This window comes from Saccopteryx leptura, chromosome 5 (genome assembly GCF_036850995.1).
Source record: "Saccopteryx leptura isolate mSacLep1 chromosome 5, mSacLep1_pri_phased_curated, whole genome shotgun sequence".
Taxonomy (NCBI): domain Eukaryota; kingdom Metazoa; phylum Chordata; class Mammalia; order Chiroptera; family Emballonuridae; genus Saccopteryx; species Saccopteryx leptura.
In genome coordinates this window covers 108,401,444-108,423,901 of record NC_089507.1, presented here as the reverse complement: position 1 = coordinate 108,423,901, position 22,458 = coordinate 108,401,444, and the positions used below count along the sequence as shown (strand labels likewise).

At 36.0% G+C, this 22,458-nt stretch overlaps 1 protein-coding gene across 4 annotated transcripts in view; it reads right to left on the bottom strand.

Annotated features, from left to right (window-relative positions):
• ARL5B (ADP ribosylation factor like GTPase 5B) overlaps nucleotides 1-22,458 on the bottom strand; it is a 403,396-nt gene that overhangs the window by 354,461 nt on the left and 26,477 nt on the right. The window contains exons 4-8 of one of the 4 annotated variants that reach the window (XM_066387419.1): nucleotides 20,911-20,994; nucleotides 19,015-19,166; nucleotides 16,945-16,984; nucleotides 16,381-16,481; nucleotides 9,685-9,874 (exon numbers count right to left, since the gene is read on the bottom strand). In XM_066387419.1, coding sequence (XP_066243516.1) covers nucleotides 16,428-16,481; nucleotides 16,945-16,984; nucleotides 19,015-19,166; nucleotides 20,911-20,994 — 330 coding nt within the window. In that variant the 3' untranslated portion in view covers nucleotides 9,685-9,874; nucleotides 16,381-16,427. Of the gene's footprint in view, nucleotides 1-9,684; nucleotides 9,875-10,347; nucleotides 16,985-19,014; nucleotides 19,167-20,910; nucleotides 20,995-22,458 lie in introns of those variants that run through there. The other 3 variants (XR_010751750.1, XM_066387418.1, XM_066387420.1) reach the window with 3 other exon arrangements.

Genomic DNA, 22,458 nt, shown 5'->3' with positions numbered 1-22,458 from the left:
TCTATTCAAAGCCTGAACAAACTGTTTCATTAAGCCAAGTTTGATGTGAAGTGGTGAAAAATGATCCTGTCTCAATTAACTACAGGTTCATTCACAATATTTTGCATCCCTACTTCCAGAGCTTCAGATTTCGGCCACTACTTCTGTGTTCAGTGTTTCTACTGAGCTTGGCTGTCCCACAAACACAGAAAGCAAAGATACTTCGTGAAACCTCTCTGTTGTCCTAGCAGGAAACTTACCATTTTAAGATGCACACAAATGATCCAGTTATGCTCCTCATACTTCAGTAAGTCGAGGACTATTTTTATGTCATTATAATCTTCTTGCAGATGACTTGAATAACCAATTGGAACCGCTGCATAAATATTACCATTGTGTAGAACACATTTTTAAAATTTTTTATTAATTTTAATGGGGTGACATCAATAAATCAGGATACATATGTTCAAAGAAAACATGTCCAGGTTATCTTGTCTTTCAATTATGTTGCATACCCATCACCCAAAGTCAGATTGTCCTCCGTCACCTTCTATCTAGTTTTCTTTGTGCCCCTCTCCCTCCCCTTCCCTCTCCCTCCTTCTCCCCCTACACCTGTAACCACCACACTTGTGTCCATCTCTCTTAGTCTCATTTTTATGTCCCACCTATGTATGGAATAATGCAGTTCTTGGTTTTTTCTGATTTACTTATTTCACTCAGTATAAAGTTATCAAGATCTCACCATTTTGTTGTAAATGATCTGATGTCATCATTTCTTATGGCTGAGTAGTATTCTATACTGTACATGTGCCACATCTTCTTTATCCAGTCATCTATTAAAGGGCTTTTTGGTTGTTTCCATGTCTTGGCCACTGTGAATAATGCTGCAATGAACATGGGTTGCATGTGTCTTTACGTATCAATGTTTCTGAGTTTTGGGGGTATATACCCAGTAGAGGGATTGCTGGGTCATAAGGTAGTTCTATTTTCAGTTTTTTGAGGAACCACCATACTTTCTTCCATAATGGTTGTACTACTTTACATTCCCACCAACAGTGAATGAGGGTTCCTTTTTTTCCACAGCCTCTCCAACATTTGCTATTACCTGTCTTGTTAATAATAGCTAATCTAACAGGTGTGAGGTGGTATCTCATTGCAGTTTTGATTTTTATTTCTCTAATAACTAATGAAGATGTACATCTTTTCATATATCTGTTGGCCATTTGTATTTCTTCCTGGGAGAAGTGACTGTTCATGTCCTCTTGCCATTTAAAAAAATTTTTTAATTTATTTATTCATTTTAGAGAGGAGAGGGAGAGACAGAGAGAGAGAGAGAGAGAGAGAGAGAGAGAGAGGAGAGGAGAGACAGAGAGAGAGAAGGGGGGAGGAGATGGAAGCATCAACTCCCATATGTGCCTTGACCAGGCAAGCCCAGGGTTTCGAACCAGCGACCTCAGCATTTCCAGGTTGAGGCTTTATCCACTGCGCCACCACAGGTCAGGCCTCTTCCCATTTTTTAATTGGATTGTTTGTTTGTTGTTGAGTTTTATGAGTTCTTTGTATATTTTGGATATTAGGCCCTTATCTGAGCTGTTGTTTGAAAATATCATTTCCCATTTAGTTGGCTGTCTGTTTATTTTGTTGTCAGTTTCTCTTGCTGAGCAAAAACTTCTTAGTCTGATGTAGTCCCATTCATTTATTTTTGCCTTCACTTCCCTTGCCTTTGGAGTCAAATTCATAAAATGCTCTTTAAAACCCAGGTCCATGAGTTTAGAACCTATGTCTTCTTCTATGTACTTTATTGTTTCAGGTCTATATTTAGGTTCTTTGATCCATTTTGAATTAATTTTAGTACAAGGGGACAAACTGTAGTCGACTTTCATTCTTTTGCATGTAGCTTTCCAGTTTTTCCAGCACCATTTGTTGAAGAGGCTTTCTTGTCTCCATTGTGTGTTGTTAGCCCCTTTGTCAAAAATTATTTGACCACCCTGGCCTCTGGTGGCACAGTGGATAAAGCATCGACCTGAAATGCTGAGGTCACCAGTTCAAAACCCTGGGCTTGCCTGGTCAAGGCAAAAATAGAAGTTGATGCTTCCTGCTCCTCCCCCTTCTCTCTCTCTCTCCTCTCTAAAATGAATAAATAAAATCTTTCCAAAAAATTATTTGACCATATATATGTGGTTTTATTTCTGGACTTTCTATTCTGTTCCATTGGTCTGAGTGTCTATTTTTCTGCCAATACTATTCTGTTTTGATTGTTGTGGCTCTATAATATAATTTGAAGTCAGGGATTGTAATGCCCCCAGCTTCGTTCTTTTTGTTTAGGATTGCTTTGGCTATTCGGGGTTTTTTATAGTTCCATATAAATCTGAAGATTTTTTGTTCCATTTCTTTAAAAAATGTCATTGGAATTTTGATGGGAATTGCATTAAATTTGTATATTGCTTTGGGTAATATGGCCATTTTGATTATTCTTCCTATCCAAGAATAAGGAATATTTTTCCATCTCATTGTATCTTTTTCGATTTCCCTTAACAATGCTTTGAGGTTTCATTATATAGGTCCTTTACATTCTTTGTTAAGTTTATTCCTAGGTTTTTGTTTGTTTGTTTGTTTGTTTTTGCAATCGTGAAGGGGATTATTTTTTTGAGTTCATTCTCTAATGTTTCATTGTTGGCATATAGAAAGGCTATTGACTTCTGTATGTTAATTTTGTATCCTGCGACCTTACTGTATTGGCTTATTGTTTCTAGTAATCTTTTTGTGGAGTCTTTGGGGCTTTCAATGTATAGGATCATATCATCTGCAAAAAGTGATACCTTTACTTCTTCTTTTCTGATATGGATGCCTTTTATTTCTTTATCTTGTCTGATTGCTCTGGTTAGAACCTCTAGCATCATGTTAAATAAGAGTGGAGAGAGTGGACAACCCTGTCTTGTTCCTCATTTAAGGGGGAAAGCCTTTAGTTTTATGCCATTTAATATGATGTTAACTGATGGTTTATCATATATGGCCTCTATCATGTTGAGATATTTTCCTTCTATACCCATTTTATTGAGTGTCTTAAACATAAAATTGTGTTGTATTTTATCGCATGCCTTTTCTGCATCTATTGATAAGACCATGTGGTTTTTGTTGTTTGTTTTGTTGATATGGTGTATTACGTTAATTGTTTTATGTATGTAGAACCATCTTTGAGATCCTGGAATGAATCCCACTTGATCATGATGTATTATTTTTTAAATATGTTGCTGTATTCGATTTGCTAGTATTTTGTTTAGTATTTTAGCATCTGTATTCATTAGAGATATTGGTCTGTAGTTTTCTTTTTTTGTGCCGTCCTTGTCAGGTTTCAGTATAAGGGTTATTTTGGCCTCATAAAATGTGTTTGGAAGTATTGCTTCTTCTTCAATTTTTTGGAAGACTTTGAGTAGAATAGAAGTCAAGTCTTCTTTGAATGTTTGATAGAATTCACTAGTATAACTGTCTGGTCCTGGACTTTTATTTTTGGGGAGGTTTTTAATTTTTTTTTTTATTTCTTCCCTGCTAATTGGTCTATATAGGCTTTCTTCTTCTTCTTGACTCAGTCTAGGAAGGTTGTATTGTTCTAGGAATTTATCCATTTCTTCTAGATTGTTGAATTTAGTGGCATATAGTTTTCTGTAGTATTCTACAATAATTCTTTGTATATCTATGATATCTGTGGTGATTTCTCCTCTTTCATTTTGGATTTTGTTTATATGAGTCCTTTGTCTTTTTTCCTTGGTGAGTCTTGCCAAGGGTTTGTCAATTTTGTTGATCTTTTCAAAGAACCAGCTCCTTGTTCTATTAATTTTTTCTCTAGTTTTTCTGTTCTTTATTTCATTTATTTCTGCTCTGATTTTTATTATCTCCTTTCTTCGGCTGGTTTTGGGTTGTCTTTGTTCTTCTTTTTCTAGTTCCTCAAGGTGTGAGTTAAGTGGTTTACTTGGGCTCTCTCTTGTTTGTTCATATAGGCCTGAAGTGATGAACTTCCCTCTTTTGCTGCATCCCAGCGATTCTGATATGTTGTATTGTCATTTTCATTTGTCTGTATATATCTTTTGATCTCTGTGCTTATTTCTTCTTTGACCCATTCATTTTTTAAAAGTATGTTGTTTAGCCTGACCAGGCAGTGGCGCAGGGGATAGAGCGTCAGACAGGGATATGGAGGACCCAGGTTTGAGACTCCGAGGTCTCCAGCTTAAGCGTGGGCTCATCTGGTTTGAGCAAAGCTCACCAGCTTGGACTGCAGGTCGCTGGCTCAAGCAAGGGGTTACTCGGTCTGCTGTAGCCCCATGGTCAAGGCACATATAGAAAGCAATCAATGAACAACTAAAGTGCCACAATGAAAAACTGATGATTGATGCTTCTCATCTCTCTTTGTTCCCGTCTGGCCCTATCTATCCCTCTCTCTAACTCCCTTGCTGTCTTTGTAGAAAAAAAAAAATTAAAAAAAAGTATGTTGTTTAGTTTCCACATTTTTGTGGATTTTTTCCCCTTTTTTGAAATTGAATTCTAGTTTCAAGGCTTTATGATCAGAAAATATGCTTGGTACAATTTTGATTTTTCTGAATTTGCTGATGTTATTTTTGTGGCCCAACATATGGTCAATTCTTGAGAATGTTCCATGTACACTAGAGAAAAATGTATACTGTCACTTTGGGATGAAATGTCCTGTAGATGTCTATCATATCCAGGTGCTCTAGTGTTTTGTTTAAGGCCAATATATCTTTATTGATTTTCTGTTTGGATGAAAGATCTAGAGCCGTCAGCGGTGTATTGAGGTCTCCAAGTATGATTGTATTTTTGTCAGTTTTTAAGGTCAATAAGTAGCTGTCTTATATATTTTGGTGCTCCCTGGTTTGGTGCATATATATTAAAAATATGTCTTCTTGATTCAGCATCCCCTTCATCATTATGAAATGAACATTTTTGTCTGAGTAGTTTTGCTGTCTTGTAGTCAGCATTATTAGATATGAGTATTGCTACGCCTTTTTTTTTGGATGTTATTTGCTTGGAGTATTGTTTTCCAGCCTTTCACTTTGAATTTGTTTTTATCCTTGTTGCTTAGATGTGTTTCTTGTAGGCAGCATACAGTTGGATTTTCTTTTTTAATCCATTCTGCTATTCTGTGTCTTTTAATTGGTGAGTTTAATCCATTTACATTTAGTGTAATTACTGACACTTGTGGGTTCCCTATTCCCATTTTATAAATTGCTTTCTGTTAGTTTTGTATCTTGTTTGATTCTTCTCTTTTGTTTTTCTATCCTTTGTTTTTGTTTGGTTGTATTCTATACTTCTTTCCTTTGTTGCTCTTTTTTTTTCTTAATTTTTTAAAAAAATTTATTTATTTTTTTACAGAGACAGAGAATGAGTCAGAGAGAGGGATAGACAGGGACAGACAGACAGACAGGAAAAGAGAGAGATGAGAAGCATCATTAGTTTTTCCTTGTGTGTTGTAACACCTTAGTTGTTCATTGATTGCTTTCTCATATGTGGGCCTTCAGCAGATCGAGTAACCCCTTGCTGGAGCCAGCGACCTTGGGTTCAAGCTGGTGGGCTTTTGCTCAAACCAGATGAGCCCACGTTCCAGCTGGCGACCTCGGGGTCTCGACCTGGGTCCTCTGCATCCTAGTCCAACGCTCTATCCACTGTGCCACCACCTGGTCAGGCTGTTGCTATCTTTTTTAAGTCATGTGCTTCTGTGGTGGTTTTTTCAAGGGTGGTTACCATTAAGTAATGAAAAGGGTTCTTACCATGTTCATTGTAGTACACTATCTTATGAGTACTTCTGCACTCCATCATCTTTTGCTACTGTTAATCTCTGTCCTCTTCCCCCCTTTTTTGCTTTTTATTCTTTATTAATTTTCACTAGTACTATCAGCAAAACCACCCTCAGATGCCATTAAGGAAAAGGAAATTGAATATCATGGATATAAAAGACAGAGATGTAGCACAGATAGATGAGGAAAAATCTATGGAAAAAAAATTTAATATATTGGAAACCTTGGATCTAAATGACAGAGAATTTAAAATAGAAATCCTAAAAATACTCAGAGATATACAAGAAAACACAGAAAGGCAATTTAGGGAGCTCAGAAAACAACTCAATGAACACAAAAAATATATTACCAAGGAAATTGAAACTATAAAAACAAAATGAAACAGAGATGAAAAACTCAAATAACGAACTGAAAAACGAGGTAAGAAGCTTAGCTAATAGAACAGGCCAGATAGAAGATAGGATTAGTGAAATAGAAGACAAGCAACTTGAGGCACAACAGAGAGAAGAAGAAAGAGACTCAAAAATTTAAAAAAATGAGAAAGCCCTATAGGAATTGTCTGACTCCATCAAAAAGACTAACATAAGAATAATAGTTATATCAGAGGGAGGAGAGAAAATGGAATGGAGAACATATTCAAACAAATAATAGATGAGAACTTCCCAAGCCTGTGAAAAGAACTAAAGCCTCAAATTCAAGAAGCAAACAGAACACCGAGTTTTCTTAACCCCAACAGACCCACTCCAAGGCACATCATAATGAAACTGGCACAAACCAACGACAAAGAAAAAATTCTCAAGGCAGCCAGGGAAAAGAATACAACATATAAAGGAAGGCCCATTAGATTATCATTGGATTTCTCAGCAGAAACTCTACAAGTTAGAAGAGAGTGGACCCCAATATTTAAAGTCCTTTTGAAAGAGAGGAACTTTCAGCCACGAATACTATACCCATCAAAGCTATCCTTCAAATACGAAGGAGAAATAAAAACATTCACAGATACAGAAAAGATGAGGGATTTTATCATCAGAAAACCCCCACTCCAGGAATTACTCAAGGGGGTTTTCCAACCAGATACAAAGAACAAAACAAATCAAAACCACAAGTAAAAGCTCCACCAAGAACACAATAAAACCAAATTTAGCCCTGGCTGGTTGGCTCAGCGGTAGAGCATCAGCCTAGCGTGCGGAGGACCCGGGTTCGATTCCCGGCCAGGGCACACAGGAGAAGCGCCCATTTGCTTCTCCACCCCTCCGCCGCGCTTTCCTCTCTGTCTCTCTCTTCCCCTCCCACAGCCAAGGCTCCATTGGAGCAAAGATGGCCCGGGCGCTGGGGATGGCTCTGTGGCCTCTGCCTCAGGTGCTAGAGAGGCTCTGGTCGCAATATGGCAACACCCAGGATGGGCAGAGCGTCGCCCCCTGGTGGGCAGAGCGTCGCCCCATGGTGGGCGTGCCGGGTGGATCCCGGTCGGACGCATGCGGGAGTCTGTCTGACTGTCTCTCCCCATTTCCAGCTTCAGAAAAATGAAAAAAAGAAAAAAAATTAAAAAAAACAAAACAAAACCAAATTTAAACTGTGATAACAACAACAACAACAAAAAAGTGGGAGAAGAGGGTGTAGAACACAATTAAGACTCCGTTTAGAGCTGTCAAGAAATAGCCACCATTCTGTTAGACTGCAAGTGGTAACACCTAGCTGTCTGAGAAGACTACTGATATCATGACAGTGAACAGTGTTTGTCTTTGGAAAAAAATTCCACAAAAATTTGTTCATGCTTCCTGAAATGGGATACTTTAGCTGACCGGTGAAGGATTCTTTTCTTGAAGCCTGAAGGCTAGTAACTCAGCTGCTTTCTTTGATAGGCCCAAATCTCTTACTAAGTCATTCAATTCGGGTTGGCTAACCTGCTGAGGGGTTAATGACTGCTTGGCATCAGAATAAGACCCTTCAGATTCTTGAACAATTTCCTCATGCATCTTATCAAAATACACTTGATCACCATGTTCACTTTCTTCATCCTTAGAAGAAATAAAACCATTGAAAACTGGAACTGGGAGTGTCTCAAAGTGTGGGATAGGTCGTATTGCTGAAGGAATATTAGGATATTCGATCATATGCTGTTTTTCCTTGCCGATGCCCTTTGTATGGATCAGACAGAAATAACAGTCACTGCTGTGATCTTTAGGTTCACGCCAAACCATGGGAATACCAAAACGCGTTCCTTTGTGTTTTCCTTTTGTCCAGTCACGAAGCATTTCCACATTATGACACACAATATGAGGAGCCCAATTCTTGTCTTGATCACCAAGGGGAACTTGAAAATAGGCAATATATGCACATGTCACAAATGATGAAATATTGCACCTTTGACATTGAAGTGCGTAATAGCCACACATATAACAAAATGTCAGGACTATTTGTTCTTTTTTTTTTTTTTTGTATTTTCCTGAAGTTTGAAACAGGGAGGCAGTCAGACAGAATCCTGCATGCACCCAACCGGGATCCACCCAGCATGCCCACCTGGGGGAGATGCTCTGCCCATCCGGGGTGTTGCTCTGCTGCAACCAGGGCCATTCTAGCGCCTGAGGCAGAGGCCATGGAGCCATCCTCAGCGCCCGGGCCAACTTTTGCTCCAATGGAGCCTTGGCTGCGGGAGGGGAAGAGAGACACAGAGAAGAAGGAGAGGGGGGAGGGGTGGAGAAGCAGATGAGCGCTTCTCCTGTGTGCCCTGGCCGGAAATTGAACCCAGGACTCCTGCACGCCAGGCCGACGCTCTACCACTGAGCAAACTGGCCAGCGCTCGGGACTATTCTTACATTTATTCCTACTCGAAGAAGCCATGATTCAATCTTAAAACAAAATAAGAGGGTGTTTTTATGAGATAATAATTTTTTACATTTAAAAACTACAATTATGTAAAAGTGATGTCTGTAAAACATTCATTGCCTTCTGGTTATGTTCAATCCAAGAGTCATTGCCCTTTAACTCCAATTTAAAAACCAATGCTTGCCATTAAGTGTAACAAAAAGAAATTAAAATTGCATAAAAACTAGAGCCTTTTTATGCACCAAGAAATGGATTTCAGATTTGGAATCAGTGATGCAGAAGTATATAGAAACAGTTCTAAAACTTCATGCAACAGAAAATGAAAAAGAAATTGTTCCCTAGTGTTATCAGCTATTCTGAAAAGTATTCTCATTACAGTAAGAATAAGAGGGCACAGACTTTGGTGGATAGACAAATGACTGGTTTGCAAAACTACTGTGGAAAAGCTACGGTTTATATTATGTCTAGGGTGTAAATTTGCTTTGACTGACACTGTGATGGCAAACAATTTAAAGCAAAGAAATGTCATCTTCGTGGGCAGATGGTTCTGTTAGGAACCGAAAATATGAGGGAAGAGCTTTTGAAAATGTGTGATTTCTTCGTGTTCTTTATGCCATTGTAAGCACTGAAAAGACATTTTTACTCTTACTCATTTTTTAAAGTCAGTGGACGCGATATTTGCTTTTAGCACAAAAACATTGTCATTCTGAGTTTTATGGTGGTTATGCAACAGTTCGGTGATGGAGGCCTCTTGTTTCAATTACTACTGCAATTGAACAACTACTGTGAGATACTGCGTTTTCTGAACAGTCACAAGTGTTTATTGGTCATTCTTTATAAAACATCAGATGCTACTGTCCTGGAACTTTGGACTCAAAATCTTTAATTTATTGGTTAGAATGAGTTGTTTTGGCCCAAGATTACAGTACCAAGCTATGCCCTGGCCCCTGACTCAGTGTATAGAGCATCAGCTTGGTGTATGGAATGCCCCAAGTTCGATTTCCGGTCAGAGCACACAAGAGAAGTGACCATCTGCGTCTCCCCGTCCCCCACTCCCCTCCCCCTTCTTTCCCTCTTCCACTGCAGCAGCCAGTGGCTTGATTGGTTTGAGCATGGTCTTGGGCACTGAGGATAGCTCAGTTGGAATACATCAGCCTCAGGTGCTAAAAATAGCTCGGTATGGGAGCATTCAACCTCAGTTGGCATTGTTGGGTGGATCCTGGCCAGGGCGCATGTGGGAATTTGCCTATCTCCCTTCTTCTCACCTAAAAAAAAAAAAAAAAGTACCAAGATACTTTTATGGCTCCTTAAATTCAGTTAGTGTTTTTGGAATTTGCAGATGGCATGTTAACTTTTAAAATCATTACGGAGGTTTTAAAATAAGTGCTACCATGTACCATGTAGGTCTAAAAGAGTCCATGCCTCTTCTCCCACAGAGCTCCTAGATACAGGGAAAAATATGTTGCAATTGTAACTTGCTGTAGGATTTTATTATGTTGAAAAGATAGGATGGGAGAAACAGCACACCCAATTCAATAATAGATAAGAAAGAGCACCTTTTCTTTTCTGAGATATGTAACCTTTAGGTCAATTTGAATGTTTAGAGAATTTTTCTTTTTGTACTTGGTGAGGATTTTGTATATATGAATTTATTTAAAACTAGCTGTACCCAGCCACGCATTGCTGTGGCTCAGTCTGGTTAAATGGAAAAGAAAGAAAAGAGAAAGCACACGTTTCTAATACGTTTAATTTCACAATGTTTGTGGGCATACAATATTTTTTGTTCCATTGTCTGTGCAGATATAGAGATTGTCTGGTTTGCCGACTCTAGAACACGCAACATATAATTGTCCATGTGAGAAAAATCCGTGTCTAGATCTAAAGTGCACAATTCTAAAGACTGGCCCTGAGCTTTGTTGATGGTGATTGCAAACGCCAATCGAATTGGGAATTGCAATCTGTTAAATTGAAATGGCATATCCATTGGAATTATAAGAATGCAAGAAATGAGGACATCTTCCCCTTGAAAATTCAATTTAACAATGCAATTGGAAACACTGAAATGGAATCATAAAATTGGAAATCATAAATGGATTGTAAATCAGAAACACTGAAATGGAATCTTAAAATATTTAGTATAGCGTGTATTGCTTTTACGTCCAACAGATGGCGCTGCTTTTCTAAAAATTAAAAGCATGTTTTTACCTGTCACAGGTGTGACATCTATTATAATAGTAGGTGTATAAAAATGTGCATATTCAAATGCAACGCTGTGTCAAAATTTCAAAGCAATCGGTGAAGAACTTTCGGAGATTTAAGATTTTGAACAAACATTTACATTTTTATTTATATACAAGATATAGATTAATTAAGCTAATTAAATACTGACTGAGCATTTGCCCATTTGCTTTAACAAAGACAATATTCAGATCTCCTATACCAGGCTAGCCCTGCTGGTGGTAAACAAGAATAAAACAAAAGAAAACTCTCTAAGGAACACTATTCCTGTTGTGAATTCTGCATATTTCAAATGAAGTTTGGGTGAGGGGGTATTTATGGGATAGTGCAACATCCCACAAACTTCAGCAAAGCACCTTATGGATTGTAAAATGAGGTAATTTTTAAATTAAAATTTTACAAGTTTATGAAAGAGAACATTTCCATTGTTCTAGAAAATTGTTTTCTATTTCAAAAGACATGCATGGCACATTTTATTTCTCCACTTCTGAGGAAATGTAATTACTAGTTTAAAAAAACAGTGAGACGCTTCTATATGACCACACTTCAGAATTCTAAAACCTGATCAGTTTTCCATCCTTTGATCATGTTAAAAATAATTTATGTCCATCCAGTTCTATAGGAAAACTTACTAAGTGTTAATATTAAGTATTTAAGTGATGGAAATTTATTGCTGTCATTCAAATTTCCTGTTACTTAATATCCTTTAAGATTTTTCTATCCATGTGTTTAGGCCTTTTTTTCTAGGTATGTCTCTACACCTCTCTAACATTTCCCAAACTACACATTTAAAGCTGGTTTCAGGTCTGCTGATCACAATAATTTTCCTACCTTAAATATGAAATAAAATAGGTGAATTTATCGTTTTTTAAACTGGCTTTCTCTATTTAGCTTTGGCCATTTGAAACTCTTTAAAAATACTTCTTGGAAACCTGACTTGGGATTTGTTTTTAGAGTCATGCTAAATGAATAAAGAGGAGACATGACTGCCTGACCAGGTGGTGGCACAGTGGATAGAGCAGTGGTCCCCAACCCCTGGGCCACGGACTGGTACCGGTCCATGGGCCATTTGGTACCGATCTGCAGAGAAAGAATAAATAACTTACATTATTTCTGTTTTATTTATATTTAAGTCTGAACGATGTTTTATTTTTAAAAAATGACCAGATTCCGTTACATCCGTCTGAGACTCACTCTTGACGCTTGTCTCAGTCATGTGATACTTTTATCCGTCCCACCCTAAAGGCTGGTCCGTAAAAATATTTTCTGACATTAAACCGGTCTGTGGTCCAAAAAAGGTTGGGGAACACTGGGATAGAGTGTTGGACTGGGATGTGGAGGACCCGATTAGAAACCCAGAGGTCGTGGCTTGAGCATGGACTCATCGGCTTGAGCTTGAGATCATAGGCATGACCCCATGGTTGTTGGCTTGTGCCCAAAGGTAGCTAGCTAGCCTGAAGCCCAAGGTCGCTGGCTTGAGCAAGGGGTCACTCGCTCTGCTATAGCCCCCGGTCAAGGCACATATGAGAAAAAGCAATCAATGAACTAAGGAGATGCAACAAAGAATTGATGCTTCTCATCTCTCTCCCTTCCTGTCTGTCTGTCCTGATCTGTCCCTTTCTCTGTCTCTGTCTCTCACACACACACACACACACACACACATACACACACACACACACACACAAACATGACTTCAGAATAAAGCAAAATCCACTAACCTTAAATGTAAGCCACTCTCAGATTTATACAGATATTCTGGCTGCACTATTCTATCAATACTGGAAAGTCAAGAAGTACAGTTTGAGATGATACATAGACAAACTCTTAACAAACCGATCCCTTCTAATTAGTAAAAGCCAGGAAAATAAGCCAAGTATTCTCTAGAAGAGAGTATTTCCAATATATGCAGGTGTTTTATAAGCAGCTTACTATCAATGTTCTTAGCAATATGGCTATTTTTATTTTTTGCATTGTCATTTAGCTATTAGCTAAATTAAGCAGTGACTAATTGATACTGTTTTCTTATTTGATTATATTCATATACTTAATGAAATGATGAGGTGGGGATAAAATAATAAATAAAAATGAATTTAATTTCACATTACATGTATTTTTGTTTGCTTTTTCTATTTTAATATTGCATGTGAAGATTCAGGATTTTAAAACCAAAAGACATATTGGAGTTCTAGCTTAAGTTCCTCAGTATGTAAACAATAAGAAGGCCACGAACAGTAATTATCTAAGGTCAACTTGACAAGTAATGGTCAAATTAAGACTCAAATTCACTTCTTTAGACAATGAACAAAATATTCTACCAGACACAAGTTACCATGTTTTATCTTGAAATAACTACTTTGACAAAATACAAAGGATCCTTCGGTACTGAACTGGATGTGAAATGTTTTACATTCAAAGCCATAGTTGAAAAGTTAAGACTCACCAAGTTGGTTTTAACATAAATGTCAATGAAATGTATCCATCTATTGGCATAACAGTATATTTTTCAACTGATATGGTTTTACATAGTTAAGAATGAAGTGCTAGTTAAAAACAATTGTATTTCTAATTTATCCAGATACTACACCACATTTTTTTATTATTTTACTTTCTTTAAAATTTGCTTTGTGACTCCCGTAACTCTTCAGAGAATATTGCTTACATTGCTGTCTATATCACTCACTGCTCTCAGGAAAAAAAAATTTTCTGTTATAAAAAATGAAAGTTGACATATACTTAATCAAAATGACTATAGCTATATGGGTGGTTCACATGTAAAAATTATTTTTAACAATAAAACTTGAATTTATTATCTTTCTTCCAATGAACATAGAATAAAATTATTTATGCATACTAACACAAAAACTAAAAGCAAAAGTTATATACTTAATCAATTTTTAATAGATTATATGTATCAATATTTTAGATTTTAAGAAATTAAATTACACTAACAACACAAAATGTATAGTATATCCCCATATAAAATGGCCTTTTAATTCTAAAAAAGTTCTCAAATGGGCTTCAATTAGAGAGATGAGTTTAAGTATGAAAACGTTCAAAACTAAGAAAAGTGCCATATTTGAACTTACAAGGGTAACAATCACATTTTAGTTATGTTTAAAGGTAAAATTTAGCTTCTTTACATTCAAATTAAAAACTTCGAGTAATCTCCCTAAAGCAATGCAGGCGGGTCCCTTGCTTTCTCTTACTTACTAGAAACTTTGTTAGGCAACTGAGGGGTTAATGGGGAGGGTAAAACTCAAATTACATCACTGATAATTAGCTCAGTTTGACTTCCAAAGAACAGTTCTAGTACAAAATTGAGAACTCATCTCAAAATATAAATAAAGGCACTAATCACAAATTTATATTTTTCATTAGACAAAATCTTCTTAATTTATTGATTTTAGAGAGAGGAGGAGGAGAGAGGATGGAGAAACAGAGAGAGAGAGAGAGAGAGAGAGAGAGACATCAATTTGTTGTTTATGCATTCACTGGCTGATTCTTGTATGTGCCCTGACTGGGGATCGAACCTGCAACCGTAGAAAACTGGGACAATGCCCTAACCAACTGAGCTACCTGGGCCAAGGCCTATCAGATAATATCTCATAGTTGGTTGATTTTCGACAAATGTCAGAATCAATGCTTTAGCATTGGATACATACTTTGGGTCAAGGGTAGTCAGTTTTCATATTATTTTAACAAGACATATCTATTGAGAACCTATAAAATACTTTTAAAAAGTCTTATATATATTTCTTAATTGAACTTCCCAATTCATTGGCACAAAATCTAGTTGAATGCTAATTTCATTGTCAACACACAGCTAACATAAATGATTTCTAATCTAAAATAAAATGTATTTTAAAAAAGACTTTAGAAAATAAAATAAATTGCATTTTAAAAATTAAATAGCAAACTTGATTCTATCTAGTCATTTCAATATAATGCTGATGTGGTAATATAAAAAATAACCATATAATTTGATGAGAGAATTGATCCAGCTAATCTTATTAGATATAAGAAGACAAAATGCAAAGTAAAAACAAATACAGGAGTATTAATATACCCCCTCTTCCCCAGGACAGAGTTATGAGAACTATTCTCAGTATTTATGGCTAAACTATATAACCTACAGAAAAATTCTGGCAAAGTATGCTCTGGGAAAATAGTATTTTCAGATTTCCTCTGTCTCACTGCCACATACACACTACAAAACATACGTATTGATTTGTCTCCTTTTCTCTCAGGTTCTTGATTACAGGTTATATCAAAAACAAAATTTAAACTCTACCCGGTATATAATCACTAAGAAAAAGGTTCAAATCAAGATTAATGAACAACTAGTTTCCAAAGCCCAAGAGGTTTTCATCTGGCTAAGCTTCAGTTCTAGGTATGCTTCCGCTGAAGAGAAAGCAGAAAAATGCAGCCATATTCCACTAAATTAATTAGACTAAATAGAATAAATCCAATGTACCTGAAAACAAAGCAAACTTCAAACCAACTTACAATAAAAAAAGCTTAAATTAAAATACCATTTTAGACAGATATTTTAATATTAAGAATACTAAATCCTATTTTTGACCCAAATGAAAAAATAAAATACTGCAGAGATGAAGCATTATATTTTCTAAGTATATACACTGCTTACAAAAATTAGGGGATATTTTGTAGCTTTATATTTGTTTTTGAAACATCCCCTAATTTTTGTGAGCCGTATATTTTATCCCTTTCATTATAAGAAAATCATTTAAGATAAAGAAAATTAGAACTACTATACCTGTCTTCCTCCTTAAGGTATGCACTATTTAGATTATTGTTCATATTAGACAGCTTCCCTGAAACTTTTTAATACTATCCAATAAACAAACTTTTGATAGATTATGACTTTTTTCCTCTTTTTTAATTTATAAGTTGTTAGCATAATAACTTGGAGACTCATGGCACTACTCTAAAAGCAAGGATTAAATTCAGCAGTTTCCTATACTCCAGCCTAAGATTTTAGAACATAAGTCAAAACGATAAAAGGTGGCAACTATTTCAAGCATACTACACTACACCCTCAAAAAGACTTAAGAAAAGCATATGGTTTTTTAAGTAATATACTGCTGGTGGTAGTAATACTATTATAGACACAATTAAAATTTTAAATAAAATAAACTCTTTATAGTCTCGCTTTAGCTGTTGCCCAAAGCAGATGGGATGTCCTTGGCAAATGGAATAGTTGAACTTTATGATGATAATAGTTTGTAATTTTTAATAAAATATATTCCAAGTGTCTGGTTTTAATATTAGTGCTGGTATGCTTTATTAACTTCCAATATTTATATATGCATTCAATATGTAACATTCTTAAGATACCAGATTTATCCAAAATATTTACTATCAAAGTAGGGCTTTCAAATAAATATTTCACCTTGATAAGTTTTTAACCAAAACTAATCTTGTGTTATAGGCAGAAATGTGAACTTAATTTTTTTAGCTAAATAGCCTAATTTCCAGGCTAAAAGTATTTTAAAATTATTCTATGACTTACAATAATATAGGGGAAGTTAACTCATTTAAAGGCAGTTCTCATGATGCTTAATCTTCCTTACACATATCTTCTAGGCACACTTCTTTCTCCAGAAGTAGTTTCTAGAGGGAGCAAATATTTAGAGCTGTTAAGTTTGCAAGCAGTACCCAATGATTCCCACTACTACTTTGTCAAACCGGTAATGGCGGGGGTAGGGGCAGTCAAGAAAGGAAAGAACTTGGTCATTAAAGTTATTACAATACTTCAGAAAACATTAAACATGACAAACATTTCTTACAAGGCAGTCATTGAATAATTAGAATAAGTAGTCAGAAAAATTCTGTTGCTGAAAACATAGTTATACATTAGTGTTCATCCAACTGAAGATTAATGCATTAAAAAAAAGTTAAGAAAAAAATCTTTCATGTTCCAGTTCAGCGGCACTTGATTCAAGTGTTGCTCATCGAGGTTTGTGTTGTTATAAATTAAACATGCTGCTGCCTTAGCAGCCAAAGGTACTAGGAAAAAATGTTCATGTCACAGAATAAATAGAGCAGTCTCTTCCAAGTGAAAAAGTTATCTCACTCCAATCCGAGAGGTCATCCACTCTAGACCTTGGCATAATCTGAAACAAAAGAGAAAATAAAGTTTTTTGTGTGCTTTTTTGAGAGACAGGAAGAAAGAGAAATGAGAAGCATCAACTCATTGTTGCATTGTTCACTGATTGCTTCTCATAAGTGCCTTGATGGGGGGAGAGGGGCTTCAGCCAAGACAGTGACCCCTTGCTTAAGCCAGCCACCTATGGCCTCAAGCCAGCGACCATGGGGTCATGTCTGTGATCCCCCACTGAAGTCGGGGACCCCACGCTCAAGCTGGTGAGCCTGTGCTCAAGCCAGCAACCTCAGGGTTTCAAAGCTGGGACCTGAGCATCTCAGGTTGACGCTCTATCCACTGTGCCACTGCCTGGTCAGGCAAAAGAAAAATATTTTCAAAATGAAAAACTTTAATACTTAAACACTGAAAGCATACTTATTATTTTTAGTCTTACCTAAAGCTTGGTACTATAATTATTTATACAGTACAGTGGCAATATTCAGGTAACACAAATGTAAGTGGAAACTGTAAGTGGAAGGTTCACTTAAACAAAATGACCTTATTCAGTTGAGTAATGTGGGAAACTGCTTCAGTCTCATCTTGAGGATCCAGCTTCAGTGGTTTTGCTAGCAATACTGCCAATAGTCCTCATTCCTCATCCCGTTAAGATGAACTAAAACTGCCAACACTACAGAAAGATGACAGAATTTCACCTTACCCTCCTAAATTCGAAAAAATGAAAGCTTATGGCCCAGTCTTACAAGTATAGGTAAAAATAAGTCTGTGTAGTCATTACATTACAAGCTGTTTCTAATATAACTAAAACTAAGAAGGTCAAGTTAATTTGAGCATAACTAAAGTTCTGGAAATACACAGGGTAATAATCCATGCATAACAACACACTGAGTTCTGCTTGGTCTTATTATCCAAACTCAAGTTCTTAAGAAAGGAAGAATATACTATGATGGCATTTGTTTCAAATGTTTATTTTCTAGAAATATGCATCCCCAAAGGACTCCTGATATTAAAGGAGGTCTACTCTGCAGGAAGGTAGGAGATTAGGCTTAATTAAGCCTTTGCAGAAAATAGGAAATTTCTTTGAATATTCCTCCTTAATTCAAGCAACATCATCGTTTTCTCCCAGTTAGCATATGATAAAACCAGTAGTGGGACTCAGCCCTTTCATTTGGCAGAACCAATACCTAGTTTTTTGTTGAGTTCAGTGAACCAGGTATTAAAATGGCACTTGACTCAGGGTTCTAATGTGGAAATCACAAATTTACATTCCTTACTCTTTTTTAACATTCATCTGCACAAGAGCATATTTTAAGCGCCCGTAGTAATGTTCATTCTATCCATAGGTGAAAAAAATTGCAAGGAGGACGCCAATCTAAAAGCAATATGAAAATAAATGTTTTATTGTTTATTTATCAGGCATTATATAATGAAAAAACTAAAAATGTGGATTGTAAAAATGTAATTCAAAAGTTTAACTTTTTTTGGCAAAACATACTGTTTATATTAAAAGTTACCAAAAATTTGTCAGTAACTTTGTTAAATTGTAATTTAACAATTGTCATCGATTAAAATTATTTCAATCTTTTGACACAATATAAAATACTATATAAAAAAACACCTTTAGCCTGACCAGGCGGTGGCACAGTGGATAGAGCATCAGACTGGGACACAGAAGACCCAGGTTTGAAACCCCGAGGTTGCCGGCTTGAGCATGGGCTCACCAGATTGAGTGCGGGGTCGCTGGTTGAAGCCCAAGGCTGCTGACTTGAGCAAGGGGTCACTCGCTCTGCTATTGCCCGCGGGTCAAGGCACATATGAGAAAGCAATCAATGAACTAAGGTGCAGCAACAAATTGATGCTTCTCATCTTTCTCCCTTCTTGCCTGTCTGTCCCTATCTGTCCCTTTCTCTCTCTGTCACACACACAAAAAATATTTATTTAAAGACTTAAAAGGAGCAGGATAAAGGAAAAGGAGTTAGCATAAGAAAATTAAAAAGAAATTTAAAAGAAGTCATACTTGCCCTTACACTGAACAGCACTTACCCTTCTCCTGTTAAAGCACAGCAGGACTGAATGTGCCATGGATGATCCTTAATTGAACTAAGGGTGAGGTATTTGGAGATTTCAGCTGCTGTCATACAACCTTTCATATCCTGTTTATTTGCAAAGATAAGGACTGCAGCTTTTCGTAAATCCTGGAATCAAGATGAAATATTTCTAATACCTGAAATGTCACAATTCAAATTTAACAAAGCAAGAAGGGTAAAATGTGTCCTACTGAAAGAACAACTGTTAAAAAATCCCCCTACTTTAACATGACTAGGCGCAAGTGTTTAATTTAAAAATCTTATGAAACCAAAAGCAAATGATCTCAAACAACCAGGATTTAATAACTCTAAACTAGATAATTAAAAGTTATTTTTCTATTTTTGAGCCAAATGGGTCAGCAAAATAAACCTGAATCTTAAGTACTAACTTAAAACTAAAAGAACAATATTTTAATGGGTAAATATGGTAAGATGTTGCCAAATACTACCATTTCTCCAAAATTTAAAGAAGAGTACTGAGGGATGTACAATAGTTAATTACCTATTATTCTTTGTATAGCTGAAGCTCATACATTATTGTTTACTGCAGCATTGTTTATATTATCAAAATACTAGAACGTTCATTAATATAAGAACAGATCAACACTGATAATCTTAACTATATGGTTGTTAAAACGAATAAACTTAAGTTGTATGCACTAATATGAATTACAATGTTGAGTGAAAAGAGCCCCCAAAACCAAGTTGTAGAAAGGTATATAACCATTACATAAAGTTTTATAAACATGGCACAGAATATACTGCTCACAAAAATTAAGGGATCAGGGAATGTGCAGACACTCCAGTACTTTCAGCCTTTTGTATAGTGCATTTTCACCAATGAAATAAAAGTTGGTTTTGCATCTCATCTGCATAATCGAACAACTTCTTTGACATTTTTGCTTTCTGTTCTTGTTTAATAAAAATAAATCACAAAAAAAATACAAAAAAAAAAAAAAAGTGCCTGACCTGTGGTGGCGCAGTGGATAAAGCATCGACCTGGAAATGCTGAGGTCGCCGGTTCAAAACCCTGGGCTTGCCTGGTCAAGGCACATATGGGAGTTGATACTTTCAGCTCCTCCCCACCTTCTCTCTCCTCTCTCTCCCTCTCTGTCTCTCTCTCTCCCTTTCTCTCTCCTCTCTAAAATGAATAAATAAAATTAAAAAAACAAAACAAAAAAAACAAACAAAAAAAATAAATCAAATGCTTCTTTTTATCACTTCATATTCATTTTGAAATATCCCCTAATTTTTGTGAGCAATACAGTCTATATAATTATGAGTTACATAAATGTAGTAAAAGTATAAAAATATTCACAAGAATGATAATCACTATTTTAGGATACTGGAATTCTTTTTGGATTCCTTGAGAGAGAAAGGAAGGAAATCAAATTGGAGAAATCTCAAAAGATATTTAATAATTTATGTTAAATAATTCATGCATGAATGCGTTATATTATTGAAGTTTTTCTATATATTTGAAATTGTATATTTAAAAATAAGCAATCTTAAGTTTTTCACTAAAGAATTTTCAGTTATTATAACCTCTTGGGATTTTAAACACTTGAGTTTTCCCCTTTCCTGCTTTAATCTATCAGACTTTTTATGGCATAAATCAGTAGTTTTAACTTTGAATAATCTTTTCAAAAACAGTAGTTTACAAATTAACCTGTTGGATTTTTTTAAGTTTGAAAAAGTAATGAAAATTCCTGAGTTCAATACTTTTATTAATTGAATATATAAAGCTTTGTTAATGATGAAATAGCCAACAGTGCTTATTAATATTTATGAAAAATCAAAACTAGTATATAGACACCTTATTCCATTGTTTAAGTTTGTTTCCAAAATTTACCTCATGAGCCAACATTCTGTATAATTCTTCTTTCGTAATAGCTAGTCGTTCCCTGTCGATGCTATCAACAACAAGAATGATGAACTACAAGACAATTGAAAAGAAAGAAAACTAAATGGGATGTTGAGGTTTTCTGCAAAACTATTCTCAAGTGATAAAAGTACTTTCTTCACATCGCATCATTATTACTATAAAACAGTCTACTGCCTTTTTATCATCGAGTTTCTATTCTATGGAATCACATCAAGCAGTAAAAGCCACGTTAGCAAGAAAATAACTTGTAACTTCAACTAATACAAACCATGACAAATTTTAGTTTAAAAAACAAGTGATGTTTGAATACATAACATTGTGTAATACTAAAATTTATTTTAAAAATAAAAAGAAATCTTAAAAAAGAAAATCACAATAAGTAAAATAACTTTCATTAACCTTAAAAATACTCTATAAACATTCATTTTGACAAGCAGTAATTATGTTTAATAGTCTCCAGCCTATCAAAAAGAAGCACATAAGCTAGTCTGAAAGAAAAAGAGATACACTAAAAAAAAACTAATGAATAAGGCGTATTTTACAAAAAATCAACAATAAAAGCGCAATAAAAATATGCTCAATAGCCTAGATAGAGCGTTGGACTGGGATGTGAAGGACCCAGGTTAAAGACCCCGCGGTCGCCAGCTTGACAGCAGGCTCATCTGGTTTGAGCAAAAAGCTCACCAGCTTGGACCCAAGATTGCTGGCTTGAGCAGGGGGCTACTCGGTCTGCTGAAGGCCCATGGTCAAGGCACATATGAGAAAGTAATCGATGGGCAGCTAAGGTGTCGCAATGCGCAACGAAAAACTAATGATGGATGCTTCTCATCTATCCGTTCCTGTCTATCCCTCTCTCTGACTCCATCTCTGTAAAAAAAAAAAAAAAAAAAATCAACCAGGGTAAATCATCACACTAACACCATAAAAAGGAAAAATCACATGGCAAAAAAAAAAAAAAAAAAAAGAAAGAAAAAAAAAGGTTCAATAGAATCATATACTTGGGTGTTAATATGCTAAAGATGATGTGGGTGAAATTAATGAAGCAAAGACAACTGTAAAAAGCTGTTGTTCACTCTGTATATAAAGAAAAATAAAACTATCTTTGATAAGAAAAATGATGAGCCTGACCAGGCGGTCATGCAGTGGATAGAGCATCGGACTGGGATGCAGAGGACCCAAGGTTCGACATCTCGAGGTCGCCAGCTTGAGCGCAGGCTCATCTGGTTTGAGCAAAGCTCACCAGCTTGGACCCAAGGTACCTGGCTTGAGCAAGGGGTTACTCAGTCTGCTGAAGGCCCATGGTCAAGGCACATATGAGAAAGCAATCAATGAACAACTAAGGTGTCACAACGAAAAACTGATGATTGATACTTCTTATCTCTCTCCGTTCCTGTCTGCTGTCTGTCCCTGTCTATCGCTCTCTCTGACTGTCTCTGTAAAAAAAAAAAAAAAGAAAAGAAAAGGAAAAAGAAAAATAATGAGAAAGGGCTCCTCAATTGAACATTTTAGGTAGAA